The 16,610-nt window shown below is 51.4% G+C and overlaps 2 protein-coding genes across 2 annotated transcripts in view; one reads left to right on the forward strand and one right to left on the reverse strand.

The window, feature by feature from the left end:
* Positions 1-16,610, reverse strand: part of LOC144609632 (cystatin-C-like) — a 369,350-nt gene that overhangs the window by 162,523 nt on the left and 190,217 nt on the right. The gene's annotated exons all lie outside the window — the stretch shown is intronic.
* Positions 1-16,610, forward strand: part of LOC144609265 (pecanex-like protein 3) — a 66,594-nt gene that overhangs the window by 48,717 nt on the left and 1,267 nt on the right. The window contains exons 11-16 of the mRNA XM_078427694.1: positions 946-1,106; positions 5,877-6,030; positions 7,194-7,226; positions 10,620-10,791; positions 12,836-12,946; positions 16,225-16,316. Of these exons, the coding sequence (XP_078283820.1) occupies positions 946-1,106; positions 5,877-6,030; positions 7,194-7,226; positions 10,620-10,791; positions 12,836-12,946; positions 16,225-16,316 (723 nt within the window). The remainder of the gene's footprint in view (positions 1-945; positions 1,107-5,876; positions 6,031-7,193; positions 7,227-10,619; positions 10,792-12,835; positions 12,947-16,224; positions 16,317-16,610) is intronic.

Genomic DNA, 16,610 nt, shown 5'->3' on the forward strand with positions numbered 1-16,610 from the left:
ACGGAGATGAGGAAGAACTTTTTCAGTCAGAGAGTGGTGAAGGTGTAGAATTCTCTGCCTCAGAAGGCAGTGGAGGCCAGTTCGTTGGATGCTTTCAAGTGAGAGCTGGATAGAGCTCTTAAGGATAGCGGAGTGAGGGGGTATGGGGAGAAGGCAGGAACGGGGTACTGATTGAGAGTGATCAGCCATGATCGCATTGAATGGCGGTGCTGGCTCGAAGGGCTGAATGGCCTACTCCTGCACCTATTGTCTATTGTCTATTGTCTATTGTCAGACTAATCAGTCTGAAGAAGGGTCTCACCCCGAAATGTCACCCATTCCTTCTCTCCCGAGATGCTGCCTGACCCGCTGAGTTACCCCAGCATTGTGTGTCTACCCAAGTAACATGGTTCTGGGCAGCATGTTATAGGAAGGATGTTTTGACAAGCTGGAAAGGGTGCAGAGAAGATTTACGAGGATGTTGCCAGGACTCGAGGGCCTGAGCTATAGGGAGAGGTTGGTGAGGCTGGGACTCTAGTCTTTGGAGCGCAGGAGGATGAAGGGTGATCGTACAGAGGTGTACAAAATCATGAGAGGAATAGACCGGGTAGACGCACAGAGTCTCTTGCCCAGAGTAGGCGAATCGAGAACCAGAGGGCATCGGTTTAAGGTAAGGGGGGGAAAGATTTAATAGGAACCCGAGGGGTAACATTTTTACACAAAGGGTGGTGGGTGCATGGAACGAGCTGCAGGAGGAGGTAGTTGAAGCTGGGACTATTGAAACATTTAGACAGGTACATGGAAAGGGCAGGTTTGGAGGGATATGGGCCAAACGCAGGCAGGTGGGACTAGCGTAGCTGGGACATGTTGGTTGATGTGGGCAAGTTAGGCCGAAAGGCCTGTTCACCACGCTGCATGACTCAATGACTCTTTTAACAGCTGCTTCTCCTTTCTAAAAATTCCCAGTTGGATTTTCTGGATCAGGAGTCGCTCCACGAATCGCAGGAGAACACGCTGATGATCGAGGAGAAGAGCAGGAACAAGCATTACTACAAGTTCTGGCTGCTGCCCTGGAAGTGGACACGGATCCGCTACGATCGGCTGGCCTTGCTCGCTCTGCTGGACAGGTGAGACCCGGGTTGGCTTCTCGAACGCACCCCCGCCCTTCCCTCCGTGACCGATCCCAAAGTATTTGCAAAGATTTCCAACGATTTTTAGTATCCTTAGCAAGGAGGTTTTGTCAAGCTAGAGAGGGGTTGGACACGTTAGAGGCAGGAAACATGTTCCCAATGTTGGGGGAGTCCAGAACAAGGGGCCACACAGTTTAAGAATAAGGGGTAGGCCATTTAGAACGGAGACGAGGAAAAACTTTTTCAGTCAGAGAGTTGTGAATCTGTGGAATTCTCTGCCTCAGAAGGCAGTGGAGGCCAATTCTCTGAATGCATTCAAGAGCGAGCTAGATAGTGCTCTTAAGGATAGCGGAGTCAGGGGGTATGGGGAGAAGGCAGGAACGGGGTACTGATCATGGATGATCGGGCATGATCATATTGAATGGCAGTGCTGGCTTGATGGGCCGAATAGCCTACTCCTGCACCTATTTTCTATGTCTAGTATGGAATGAGCGTTTTGTCGGCACTGGGCCTGTACTCGCTGGAGTTTAGAAGAATGAGGGGGGACCTCATTGAAACGTACAGAATAGTGAGCGGCCTGGATAGAGTGGATGTGGAGAGAATGTTTCCACTAGTGGGAGAGTCTAGGACTAGAGGGCACAGCCTCAGAATTAAAGGACGCTCTTTTAGGATGGAGATGAGGAGAAATTTCTTTAGTCAGTATTCCTACTGAATCTGTGGAATTCTTTGCCACAGACGGCTGTGGAGGCCAAGTCAGTGGATATACTTAAGGCAGAGATAGATAGATTCTTGATTAGTGCGTGTGTCAGAGGTTATGGGGAGAAGGCAGGAGAATGGGATTAGGAGGGAGATAGATCAGCCACGATTGAATGGTGGTGTTGACCTGATGGGCCGAATGGCCTAATTCTACTCCTATTCCTTCTGACCTTATGTATTCAGAAACAAAACACTATAGGGAAGATGGTTATCAAAGATTACCGCAAGATTGTGATCATTTGGGCAAGTGGACTGAGGAATGGCGTGTGGAGTTTAATGCCGATAAGTGCCAGGTGTTGCATTTTCAAAAGTCAAAGCAGCTTGACACCTTCACAGTGATCGGCAGGGACCTGGGAGTGTTGTGGAGCAGAGGGAACCAGAGGTGCAGGTACATAACTCATTAAAGTGGCATCAGATTAACTGTTGGGAGGTCACGTTACAGTTGTACAAGACGTTGGTTAGGCCACTTTCTCGGGTATTGTGTCCCGTTTCAGCCACCCTGTCTTAAGAAAGATGTTTAGGGAAATAAAACTGCAGACACCGGTTTAAATCGAAGGTAGACACAAAAAGCTGGTGCAATTCAGCGGGTCAGGCAGCACCTCGGGAGGGAAGGAATGGGTGACGTTTCGGGTCGAGACCCTTCCTCAGACTGATCGGTCTGAAGAAGGGTCTCGACCCCGAAACGCCACCCATTCCTTCCCTCCCGAGATGCTGCCTGACCCGCTGAGTTGCTCCGGCTTTTTGTGCCTAGCTTCGATAAGAAAGATGTTGTTAAGGAGAAGGATTACGGGGATGTTGTGACGGTGCCAGCCTCAACTATCTCCTCTGGCAACTCACCCACCAACCTTTGTATAAAAACGTTATCCCTCACGAACCTATTAAATCTTTTCCCGCTCACCTTAAACCTACGCCCTGCCCTGTTGTTCTCGATTTCCCACCACTCTGGGCAAGAGGCTGTGTGCTATTCCTCTCACAGTTTTGTGCATGTCTATAAGGTCACCCTTCATCCTGCACTCCACGGAATAAAGTCCTCGCCTGCTCAACCTCTCCCTACAGCTCAGGCCCCCAAGTCCTGGCAACATCCTCGTTAATAATCCCTGCACCTTTTCCAGCTTGCCAACATCTTTCCTATAACATGGTGCCCAAAATGAACACAATACTCTAACTGCAGCCGAGCCAACGTCTTATATAACTGCAACACGACCCATCCAGCCTCTAGACTCGACACTCTGGCTGATGAAGGCCAAAGTGCCAAAAGCCTTTTTGACAACCCTGTCTATCTGTGACGCCAATTACAATTAAAACACAAAGTACTTGTGCTATAACACCAGGATAAGCACTCAACTAAGAAATCCAAGCCCAAAGCTAAAGTTCTTACTATCTAACGTGATTATACACCGATCAGCCAAAACATTATGACCACTGACAGGCGAAGTGAATGACATTGATTATCTTGTTGCAATGGCACCTGTCAAGGGGTGGGATATATTAGGCAGCAGGTGAACAGTCAGTTCTTGAAGTTGACGTGTTGGATGCAGGAGAAATGGGCAGGAGTAAAGACACGAGTGACTTTGACAAGGGCCAAATTGATATGGCCAGACGACTGGGTCAGAGCATCTCTGAAACGGCAAGGCTTGTGGGGTGCTCCCGGTCAGCAGTGGTGAGTACCGACCGACAGTAGTCCGAGGAGGGACAAACCACAAACCGGCGACAGGCAGGGTGTTGGGCGCCCAAGGCTCATCGATGCGCGAGGGCAACGAAGGCTATCCCGTCTGGTCTGAACCGACAGAAGGTCGAGTGTGGCACAAGTCACAGAAAACTTTAATGGTGGTGACGGGAGGAATGTGTCACAATACACAGTGCATCGCACCCTGCTGCGTATGGGGCTGCACACGGAGGACCAGCAGCATATTAGGCAGGTGGTCATAATGTTTTGGCTCATCAGGTCATAATGTTTTGGCTGATCGGTGTAAAGACTCATGCAAAGGTCAATGACTAAGTCCATATGCAATAATCAACTACCTACAAGTTCACAAGCACATAAAAAAAACTGATCGAGTTAATGCAAGTTTATCATCGGGGTTATCAAATGGGCACCTCCCTTCACAGATGTCTCGTTGAGTTAGGCCCACAACACCTCGGGAAGGCTCAACAGTTAGTTCTGACATCCCAGAACCACCCCCCTCAATACCTGCTCTCACCACCTATGCCACCAGTACCTACAAAATAAAGGAAACTACAGACCATTAATTCACTCTAAAACAAATGCTAAACTCTCGCAGTCTGTCTTCCACTTATCCGAGCCCATCATTAAACTCGTAACATCACAGGTATTTAATGAATTTGAGGTTCCCCAGTGGCCATGGCAGGATTTGAATTCTTTCCGACACGGTGGCGCAGCGGTAGAGTTGCCGCCTTACAGCGTTTACAGCGCCGGAGACTCAGGTTCGATCCCGACTACAGGTGCGGAGTTTGTACGTTCCCCCCGTGAGCTGCGTGGGTTTTCTCCGAGATCTTCAGTTTCCTCCCACACTCCAAAGGCGTGCATACATGTTAGTAGATTAATCGGCTTGGTAGAAGTGTAACTTGTCCCAAGTGTGTCGGATAGTGTTAATGTGCGGGGATCGCTGGTCGGCGCGGACTCGGTGGGACTAAGGGCCTGTTTCCGCGCTGTATCTCTAAACTAAACTAAACAAAACTAAATACTAAACACTCGTATCCTGTCTTACACTTATCCTAACCCATCATTAAACTCATAACGCCACATTGAAGATGGACACAAAATGTTGGGGTAACTCAGCGGGCATCTCTGGAGAGAAGGAAAGTCAAATCAAGTCAAGTCAATTTTTAGTTGTATAGGACATTTAAAATCAACCCACGTTGACCAAAGTGCTGTACATCAGTTCAGGTACTAAGAAATGAACATACAATGGCACACAAACATAACAGCACATACATAAACAGTTCACAGCGCCCCCTAGGGAGTAGAAATAGGTTTTGAGGCTGGACTTAAAGGAGTCGATGGAGGGGGCAGTTCTGATGGAGAGATGTCAGGAGAGAGGGCGGTACATGGATAAGGAAATGTATAGATCAGGAAGTGCAGGGTGTGAAAACAGGACCCAGGGAATGGAGATCAAAGAAAATGTAGAATAGATCATTGTGCATTGGGAGAAAGTAACACCAAAGCAAACAGATAAAATGTAGTCGTAGACAGGAGGGCTGGTGGGAGAACAGGGAAGGGGGAGGGGATGGAGAGCGAGGGAAAGCAAGGGCTTGTACTCGCTGGAATTTAGAAGATTGAGGGGGGATCTTATAGAAACTTACAAAATTCTTAAGGGGTTGGACAGGCTAGATGCAGGAAGATTGTTCCCGATGTTGGGGAAGTCCAGAACAAGGGGTCACAGTTTAAGGATAAGGGGGAAGTCTTTTAGGACCGAGATGAGAACGTTTTTTTTCACACAGAGAGTGGTGAATCTGTGGAATTCTCTGCCACAGAAGGTAGTTGGGGCCAGTTCATTGGCTATATTTAAGAGGGAGTTAGATGTGGCCCTTGTGGCTAAAGGGATCAGGGGGTATGAGGAGAAGGCAGGTACGGGATACTGAGTTGGATGATCAGCCATGATCATATTGAATGGCGGTGCAGGCTCGAAGGGCCGAATGGCCTCCTCCTGCACCTATTTTCTATGTTTCTATGTTTCTACTTGAAGTTAGAGAAGTCAATGTTCGCTTGGGCTGGGCTGCAAGCTGCCCAAGCGAAATATGAGGTGCTGTTCCTCCAATTTGCGCTGGGCCTCACTCTGACAACGGAGGAGGCCCAGGACGGAGAGGTCAGTGCGGGAGTGGGAGGGGGAGATCCCCAGCTAGCCCAGTGCGGGGATTTGAGCTCCTGCCTCCGGGATCGTTGATCTTTCCCCGTCTGTTCCCCCCCCCCCCCCCCCCTGTCCCCGCCCTCCCCTGGCGTGGCGGTGTTCATTTGATCTCCCCCTCTCTGTGTGTGTGAATCCCCTGCAGAAACCGGCAGGCCCTGGAGAATGTGGTGGCGGTCTGCCTGGCGGCGCTGGTCGCTTTCCTGGGCTTCAGGCTGCTGCTGGAGGGCTTCTTCCGCGACATCTGGGTGTTCCAGTTCTGCCTGGTCATCGCCAGCTGCCAGTACTCGCTGCTCAAGGTAACACGTGCCGCCCGCGCGCAGGATGTGGCGGGGTAACGTAGGCTGGCGACGGTGGGCGCGCAGTGCTGAGACGTTGAACACGAGAGCAGGGAGGTTCTACTGGAACCTTACCACACACTCACGGGCCTGTCCCACTTAGGCCACTGCCGGCGACTAGGCTGTCGCCGAACGTCCGTCGGGGTGTCGTGGGCGTGACCGCGAGGAGTCTTCAATGAATCGTAGCGGATCTCGCATAGATTTACCTGCGATAAGCTACGATACCTGGCCACAAGCCAGCTGTTTCTAGAAATTTCTAAAAATGTTCCTGAAACCGTGAAATTTCTAGAAACAGAGAAATTTCTAGCAGGTAAATTTTTAGAAATTTCTAGAAATTTCTAGCAGGTAAATTTTTAGAACATTTTTAGAAATTTCTAGAAATTTCTAGCAGGTAAATTTTTAGAGCCTTTTTAGAAATTTCTAGAAATTTCTGGAAACAGCTGGCTCGTCACCAGGTATCGCAGCTTATTGCGGGCGCTGTCCCCAGGTTTGCTAGGTTGTGGCAGATGCGTTTAGAAGCACGCAATGTTAAATTAGGAAAAGGCGTTTGAAGACGCCAGAAGATAGTTTTGTTTAACCAATTTATTTACCGTCAGGACATTTGACGGGTAGATTGGAGGCGAGAGTTTGACGGTCGGGTAAGCGCGGGAACTCCGCGACGTTTCCGAAGACGGTGGAATCTCTTAGCCAGGGGCGAGTTTCACAAAAAATTCGACCTGACTCGGCGTTGTCGTGTCAATGTCATGGTCATTGTCGTGGTCAATGTCGTGGTCATTGTCGTGGTCATTGTCGTAGGGGGAAAGAAAATCTCGGAGATCTGCTACGACTTTGACAGTCGCCGGCAGTCACCTTAAAAATCACGTAACTGGGACAGGCCCTTAAGTCACAGCTGGAATACTGTACACACAGTGCGGGAAGGATGTGGGAGCACTGGAGAGGGTCATAGAGGGGAAAAAAAGGGATCGGAGACGTTTCGGGTCTGGACCTCCCCCCCCCCTCACTGCAAGGAGCGGGTGGGGGAGAGGGGAGGTGTCTCCAGCACTTGGAGTCTGTGTGAGGGGGACTGTGGGCTTGCTGCTGTGTGAAGTCACTTTGACTGACCTTGCCGTGTGTTTATTCTGCAGAGTGTTCAGCCTGACGCGGCCTCTCCTATGCACGTGAGTACTTCGAGCTCAAGCTCATATGTTCCAGGGGCAGAGTTAGGCCATTCGGCCTATCCAAATCCAAAAAATCCAAAATAGCTTTATTTGTCATTCGTTCCGAACGAGATTACTTAGCCAGCAGTACAAAAAACACAAGACACAACCCCAACACAAACATCCATCACAGTGACTCCAAACACCCCCTCACTGTGATGGATGCCAAAAACTTCCCCTCTCTCTTCCCCCATGCCCCTCCCACGTACAGACAACTCGACCCCTACCGAGGCGACCGACCCGCACAGCCCCCGCAAGGAGATGGAAAGTCCACGCGGCCGAGCCGCACCGGGCGATGGAAAGTCCACGCGGCCGAGCCGCACCGGGCGATGGAAGGTCCACGTGGCCGAGCCGCACCGGGCGATGGAAAGTCCCGCGGCCGCGCCGCGCTGGAAAGTCCCACGGCCGAGCCGCACCGGGCACTGTTCAGTCCCGTGGCCGAGCCGCACCGGGCGATGGAAAGTCCCGCGGCCGCGCCGCACTGGAAAGTCCCACGGCCGCGCCGCGCTGGAAAGTCCCACGGCCGAGCCGCACCGGGCACTGTTCAGTCCCGTGGCCGAGCCACACCGGGCGATGGAAGGCCCCGCGGCCAAGCCTCACCCGAGGAAGAGACCTAAAAAAATAAAGATTTCCCCCTCCCCCCCCCACATACACCCCCCCACACATACACAACCAAAAACAAAACACCCCAACACCAACACACAAACAAAAAAAGGACAAAGGACAAACAGACTGCCAGCGATCCGCAGCCTTTAGGCGCCGCCACACGTTATCAGGTCTACTCCGCCATTCAATCATCTTTCCCTCTCGGCCTCATTCTCCCGCCTTCTCCACACAACCCCTGACACCAGTCAAGAATCTGTCGATCTCTGCTTTAAAAATATCTACTGACTTGGCCTCCTCCAGTCTTCTGTGGCAAAAAAAAATCCACAGATTCACCGCCCTCTGACTAAAGAAATTCCTCCTCATCTCTTTCACAACTTTTTCACTCAGAGAGCTGTGAATCTGCGGAATTCTCTGCCTCAGAAGGCAGTGGAGGCCAATTCTCTGAATGCATTCAAGAGAGAGCTAGATAGAGCTCTTAAGGATAGCGGAGTAAGGGGTATGGGGAGAAGGCAGGAACGGGGTACTGATTGAGAATGATCAGCCATGATCACATTGAATGGCGGTGCTGGCTCGAAGGGCCGAATGGCCTCCTCCTGCACCTATTGTCTATTGTCACCTCCTTCCTAAAAGAACGTTCTTCAATTCTGAGGCTGTGACCAAGGTTCGCCAGGTTGATTCCCGCCCGGGATGGCGGGACTGACAAATGATGAAATAATGGATCGACTGGGCTTGCATTCATGGGAATTTAGAAGGATGAGAGGGGATCCTATAGAAACGTGTACAATTATTCGGGGATTGGACAGGCTAGATGCAGGAAAAATGTTCCCCATGTTGGGGGAGTCCAGAACCAGGGGCCACACAGTTTAACAATATGACCTCCAGAACCGTCAAGGTCGGCAGCAGGAGGCACCCCCGGGACACAAAGATGGCCGGGTGAGGAGAGGGGAGAGACGTCGGTTAGCGGGGCGAGCCGGTCGAGGACAACAGAGAAAGGCCCTGCACCTGTTTAAGAAGGACTGAGACGAGGAAAAACTTTTTTCGCCCAGACAGTTGTGAATCTGTGGAATTCTCTGCCGCGGTCACGGTGGCGCGGCGGGAGAGTTGCTGCCTTACAGCGGATGCAGCGCCGGAGACCCGGGTTCCATCCCGACCGCGGGCGCTGTCTGCACGGAGTTTGTACGCTCTCCCCGTGACCTGCGTGGGTTTTCTCCGAGATCTTCGGTTTCCTCCCACACTCCAAAGACGTGCGGGTTTGTAGGTTAATTGGCTGGGCAAATGTAAAAATGGTCCCTAGTGTGTGTAGGATAGTGTTAGTGTGCAGGGATCGCTGGGCGGCGCGGACCCGGTGGGCTATTGAGGGCGTGCAGCGTAGGTTCACCAGGTTAATTCCCGGAATGGCGGGACTATCATATGTTGAAAGATTGGAGCGACTAGGCTTGTATACACTGGAATTTAGAAGGATGAGAGGGGATCTTATCAAAACGTATAAGATTATTAAGGGGTTGGACACGTTAGAGGCAGGAAACATGTTCCCAATGTTGGGGGAGTCCAGAACCAGGGGCCACAGTTTAAGAATAAGGGGGAGGCCATTTAGAACGGAGATGAGGAAAAACTTTTTCAGTCAGAGAGTTGTGAATCTGTGGAATTCTCTGCCTCAGAAGGCAGTGGAGGCCAATTCTCTGAATGCATTCAAGAGAGAGCTAGATAGAGCTCTTAAGGATAGCGGAGTAAGGGGTATGGGGAGAAGGCAGGAACGGGGTACTGATTGAGAATGATCAGCCATGATCACATTGAATGGCAGTGCTGGCTCGAACGGCCGAATGGCCTACTCCTGCACCTATTGTCTATTGTATCTCGAAACTAAACTAAGAAAGCAGTGGTATTTATTCACAAAATGTTGGAGTAACTCAGCAGGTCAGGCAGCATCTCAGGAGAGAAGGAATGGGTGACGTTTCGGGTCGCGACCCTTCTTCAGACAGTGGATGGCCAATTCATTGGATGTATTGAAGAGAGAGTCAGATATAGCTCTTGGGGCTAACGGAATCAAGGGATATTGGGAGAAAGCAGGAACGGGGTACTGTTTCTGGATCATCTGTCATGATCATATTGAATGGCGGTGCTGGCACGAAGGGCCGAATGGCACCTATTTTCTATGTTAAAAATGTCCATTTGTCGGCTTCCACAGCTGTCTGTGGCTGTCAGTTGCCGTAGATCTTGACCGTACGACGGCCCACAGGAGATGGACTGGACATAGGTTTAGCACAATATCTACCTTGGGCAAACTCGTGGAATGTACAGACTGAAGAAGGGTTGCGACCGGAAATGTCACCCATCTTTTTTCTCCAGAGATGCTGCCTGTGTTACTCCGCCAATTTGTGCCTTTCCTTGGTTAAAGACGTACACATGAAACTGCAGATGCTAGTTGATCCAGAACAAGGGGCCACAGTTTAAGAATAAGGGGTCGGCCATTTAAAACTGAGATGAGGAAAAACTTTTTCAGTCAGAGAGTTGTGAATCTGTGGAATTCTCTGCCTGAGAAGGCAGTGGAGGCCAATTCTCTGGACGCATTCAAGAGAGAGCTAGATAGAGCTCTTAAGGATAGCGGAGTCAGGGGGGATGGGGAGAGGGCAGGAACGGGGTACTGATTGTGGATGATCAGCCATGATCACATTGAATGGCTGTCTTGTGAGCTCGATGTGATCTGACGTGACTCCTCTCTCTCTCTCTCTCTCTCTCTCCTGCACGCAGGGCCACAACTGGATTATCGCCTACAGCCGCCCGGTCTACTTCTGCCTGTGCTGCGCTGTGATCTGGCTGTCGGACTTTGCCAGCCGTAGTACCCACCTGCAGCCCATCAGCCTGTACGGCATCACCCTCTTCTCTGCCCAGTCCTTTGCCTGTGCCAGGGACGTGGTGGTCGGTAAGTTCACGCCTCGGGATTGGCCACTTTCTAATCAGTCGACCGAGTGTCATCGGAGCCCCGGACTGTGCCAGCGTGTCCCCTCCCACCCTTCCCTATCTTCCCCGCTGTTACCAGACCACTGAATGATCCTCCCATCCTCCAGTGCCATAGTGAGGCCCACCGCAAATTGGAGGAACAGCACCTCATATTTCGCTTGGGCAGCTTACACCCCAGCGGTATGAACATTGACTTCTCCAACTTTAGATAGTTCCTCTGTCCCTCTCTTCCCCTCCACCTTTCCAGTTCTCCCTCTGTCTTCCTGCCTCCACCTACATCCTTCCTTTGTCCCGCCCCCCTGGCATCAGTCTGAAGAAGGGTCTCGACCCGAAACGTCACCCATTCCTTCTCTCCTGAGATGCTGCCTGACCCGCTGAGTTACTCCAGCATTTTGTGAAATAAATACCTTCGTTTATGGGAGTATAAGAAAATAACTGCAGATGCTGGAGGTAAATCGAAGGTATGACAGAAGGAGGAGGCCCATGACAGAAAGGTCAGACTGGGAGTGGGAAGGGGAGTTGAAATGCTCAGCCACCGGGAGATCAGGTTGGTTAAGGCGGACTGAGCGAAGGTGTTGAGCGAAACGATCGCTGAGCCTGCGTTTGGTTTCGCCAAAAGAAGGGTCTCGACGAATGGGCAAAACGTCACCCATTCCTTCTCTCCTGAGATGCTGCCCGACCCATTGTGTTACTCCAGCATTTTGTGAAATAAATACCTTCGATTTGTACCAGCATCTGCAGTTATTTTCTTACACTCCCATAAGCGAAGGTCTGGTCCCAATCTTCCAACCTACCTCGTTGAGGACCTTGGACTTTTTTTTGGGGAGCTGTAATGCTGTAGTGATGTGACGCTATCTTCTTGTGCATTCATGTGTTGTTCTCTTTGCACTACCTGTTGTTTAGTTCAGTTTTAGTTTAGTTTCGAGCTACAGTGCGGATGCAGGCCTTTAGGCCCATTGAGTCGGGCTCGACCAGCGATCCCCGCTCACTTACACTATCCCACACGCACTCGGGACAATTTACAATTTTACCAATTAACCTGCTAACCTGTACGCCTCTGTACGTTGTTGTATTTTGTGTGACACGCTAGCCGGTGTGACACGCTAGCCGGTGTGACACGCAAACCCGGTGTGACACGCTAGCCGGTGTGACACGCTACCCGGTGTGACACGCTACTCGGTGTGACACGCTACCTGGTGTGACACGCTACCTGGTGTAACACGCTACCTGGTGCGACACGCTACCTGGTGTGACACGCTACCCGGTGTGACACGCTACCCAGTGTGACACGCTACCTGGTGTGACACGCTACCCGGTGCGACACGCTACCTGGTGCGACACGCTACCCGGTGCGACACGCTACCCGGTGTGACATGCTACCCCATGTGACACACTAGCTGGTGTGACACGCTACGTGGTGTGACACGCTACCCGGTGCGACACGCTAGCTGGTGTGACATGCTGCCCGGTGTGACACACTAGCCGGTGTGACACGCTACCTGGTGTGACACCCTACCCCATGTGACACACTAGCTGGTGTGACACGCTACGTGGTGTGACACGCTACCCGGTGCGACACGCTACCCGGTGTGACACGCTACCCAGTGTGACACGCTACCCGGTGGGACACGCTACCCGGTGTGACACGCTACCTGGTGGGACACGCTACCCAGTGTGACACGCTAACTGGTGGGACACGCTACCCGGTGCGACACGCTACCTGGTGTGACATGCTACCCCTTGTGACACGCTACCTGGTGTGACACGCTACCCCGTGCGACACGCTACCCCGTGTGACAAGCTCCCTGGTGTGACCTCCTACCTGGTGCGACACGCTACCTGGTGTGACACGCTGCCCCGTGTGACACGCTACCCGGTGCGACTGTACCCATGTACTGTGATTTAATCTGACTGGAGCATGCAAACACAGCTTTTCACCGTGTCTTGAATAAGTGACAGAAAAATAAAACTGCTGTTGATAATGATGCCTGTTGTTTTCCCTGCAGTATTCACCCTGTGTTTCCCCGCCATCTTCCTGGTGGGTCTCATGCCTCAAGTCAACACCTTCTTCATGTACCTGTTGGAGCAGCTGGACATGCACGCGTTTGGGGGAACCGGTAGGTTGACCGCGCCCCCCCCACCCCCCCCCCCCCCCTCACCGATCTATGTCCTTTGTTCAGAGGGCGGTGAATCTGCGGAACTCTTTGCCACTGAAGGCTGTGGAGGCCAAGTCAGTGGATATTATCAAGACCAGCGGAGATTGACAGACTCTTAATTAGTACGGGTGTCAGCAGTTATGGGGACTCCCATTCCCTTTCCCCAGAGATGTCGCCTGTCCCGCTGGTCACTCCACCATTTTAGATTTTAGATTTAGAGATACAGCGCGGAAACAGGCCCTTCGGCCCACCGGGTCCGCGCCGCCCAGCGATCCCCGCACACTAACACTATCCTACACACACTAGGGACAATTTTTTACATTTACCCAGTCAATTAACTTACATACCTGTACGTCTTTGGGGCGTAGGGGGAAACCGAAGATCTCGGAGCCACGCGGGTCACGGGGAGAACGTACAAACTCCGTACAGACGGCGCCCGTAGTCAGGATCGAACCTGAGTCTCCGGCGCTGCATTCGCTGTAAGGCGACAACTCTACCGCTGCGCCACCGTGCCGCCCCTGCATCTGCAGTTCCTTCCTGCAGAATATTTGTATCACTGGGTTGTGAGCTGCCCAAGACTGACTCAAGTCCTGACTCTTGCTGTTGAGGCAGTGCAGCGTAGGTTCACCAGGTCAATTCCTGGGATGGCGGGACTGACATATGATGAAAGAATGGTAGACACAAAATGCTGGAGTAACTCAGCGGGTCAGGCAGCATCTCAGGGAGAAGGAACGGGTGACGTTTCGGGTCGCGACCCTTCTTCAGACTCGCTCTCTCCCCCCACCCGAGCTAGATGATCAGTCTGAAGAAGGGTCTCGAGGGCGTGCAGCGTATTGAGGGCGTGCAGCGTATTGAGGGCGTACAGCGTAGGTTTACCAGGTTAATTCCCGTAATGGCGGGACTGTCGTATGTTGAAAGACTGGAGCGACTAGGCTTGTATACACTGGAATTTAGAAGGATGAGAGGGGACCTTATCGAAACGTATAAGATTATTAAGGGGTTAGACACGTTAGAGGCAGGAAACATGTTCCCAATGTTGGGGGAGTCCAGAACCAGGGGCCACAGTTTAAGAATAAGGGGTAGGCCATTTAGAACTGAGATGAGGAAAAGCATTTTCAGTCAGAGAGTTGTGAATCTGCGGAATTCTTTGCCTCAGAGGGCAGTGGAGGCCAATTCTCTGAATGCATTCAAGAGAGCTAGATAGAGCTCTTAAGGATAGCGGAGTCGGGGTACGGGGAGAAGGCAGGAACGGGGTACTGATTGAGAATGATCAGCCATGATCACATTGAATGGCGGTGCTGGCTCGAAGGGCCCGAATGGCCTCCTCCTGCACCTATTGTCTGTTGTCTATTCCCTCTCTCCCGAGATGCTGCCTGTCCCGCTGAGTTACTCCAGCATTTTGTGTCCACCTTCAATTTGAACCAACATCTGCAGTTATTGTCCTACACATGATGAAAGAACGGGTCGACTGGGCTTGTATTCACAGGAATTTAGAAGGATGAGAGGGAATCGTAGAGAAACATATCAAATTCTTAAGGGATAGGACAGGCTAGATGCAGGAAAAATGTTCCCCATGTTGAGGGGCAGTCCAGAACCAGGGGTCACAGTTTAAGAATAAGCGGTCGGCCATTTAGGACTGAGATGAGGAAAAACTGAGGTGGAGGACATTTGTCAATGGCCTATGCTCCCTAGAGGAGCAAAGGGCTTTAGAAGTGAGAAGGAGATCTCTACTAAACTAAACTTTGGTTTATCTTATCGAAACATATAAAATTCTTAAAGGGATTGGACAGGCTAGATGCAGGATAAATGTTCCTCAATGTTGGGGGAGTCCAGAACCAAGGGCCACACAGTCTAAGAATAAAGGGGAGACCATTAAAAACTGAGGTGAGAAAACACTTTTTCACCCAGAGAGTTGTGAATTTGTCCAGAACCAGGGGTCACGGTTTAAAAATAAGGGGGAGGCCATTTCGGACTGAGATGAGGAAAAACCTTTTCACCCAGAGAGTTGTGAATCTGGAATTCTCTGCCACAGGAGGCCAATTCACTGGCTGTTTTCAAGAGAGAGTTAGATTTAACTCTTGGGGCTAACGGAATCAAGGGATACGGGGAGAAGGCAGGACCGGGGTACTGATTGTGGATGATCAGCCGCGATCACAGTGAATGGCGGTGCTGGCTCGAAGGGCCACATGGCCTTCTCCTGCACCTATGGTCTCTGTTTCTAAAAGCTTTTCACTGTACCTCGGCATGCGACAAGCTGAACCGAGAAATGGCGCTCCAACACGTGGCCAGATTACTGCGTCAACACTGCCAGTCGGCATTGAGCAGGATACGTGGAAGGTCATTGCCACAAGATGGCTGTGGAGGCCCTGCACCTGTCCTGCAGCAGGCAGTGAAGAAAGCGAATGGTATGTTGGCATTCATAGCGAGGGGGATTTGAGTATAGGAGCAGGGAGGTTTCTGCTGCAGTTGTACAGGGCATTGGTGAGACCACACCTGGAGTATTGCGTACAGTTTTGGTCTCCTAATCTGAGGAAAGACATTCTTGCCATAGAGGGAGTACAGAGAAGGTTCACCAGATTGATTCCTGGGATGGCAGGACTTTCATATGAAGAAAGACTGGATAGACTCGGCTTGTACTCGCTGGAATTTAGAAGATTGAGGGGGATCTTATAGAAACGTACAAAATTCTTAAGGGGTTGGACAGGCTAGATGCAGGAAGATTGTTCCCGATGTTGGGGAAATCCAGAACAAGGTGTCACAGTTTAAGGATAAGGGGGAAGTCTTTTAGGACCTAGATGAGAACGTTTTTTTTCACACAGAGAGTGGTGAATCTGTTTAATTCTCTGCCACAGAAGGTAGTTGAGGCCAGTTCATTGGCTATATTTAAGAGGGAGTTAGATGTGGCCCTTGTGGCTAAATGGATCAGGGGGTATGGAGAGAAGGCAGGTACGGGATACTGAGTTGGATGATCAATTCTCTGCCACAGAAGGTAGTTGAGGCCAGTTCATTGGCTATATTTAAGAGGGAGTTAGATGTGGCCCTTGTGGCTAAATGGATCAGGGGGTATGGAGAGAAGGCAGGTACGGGATACTGAGTTGGATGATCAGCCATGATCATATTGAATGGCGGTGCGTACAGGCTCGATGGGCCGAATGGCCTACTCCTGCACTTATTTTCTATGTTTCCATGTTTCTATGTCTATGTTTCTGTGACCCGAGCCTGTCCTGTCCTCTTCACAGCCACGACCAGCCCCGTGTCTGCACTTTACAGCTTCGTGCGTAGTCTCCTGGTCGCTGCTGTCCTGTACGGATTCTGTTTTGGCGCCGTGAAGGTAAGGGAAGCGGGCGTGGCGGGCGAGGGGGGTGGGCGGGAGGGAGGGAGGGGGGCGGGCGGGAGGGAGGGAGGGAGGGAGGGAGGGAGGGAGGCGGCAGGGGGGGGCGAGCGAGAGGAGGAGGAGAAAGGGCGGTGCAAGAACGGAGGTGTAAAGAGGGGGTTGTACCAGCGCGGGGAGCGGGGCTGTTCGGATCGTTCTCTTTGGGACGAGTAAACAACCTGACAAATTTATTCCATCATTGTGACATCTCTCTCCCTCCATCCCTGTTTCTCTCTTCCTCAACCCTTTCTT

The sequence above is a fragment of the Rhinoraja longicauda genome, chromosome 34 (genome assembly GCF_053455715.1).
Source record: "Rhinoraja longicauda isolate Sanriku21f chromosome 34, sRhiLon1.1, whole genome shotgun sequence".
NCBI lineage: Eukaryota > Metazoa > Chordata > Chondrichthyes > Rajiformes > Arhynchobatidae > Rhinoraja > Rhinoraja longicauda.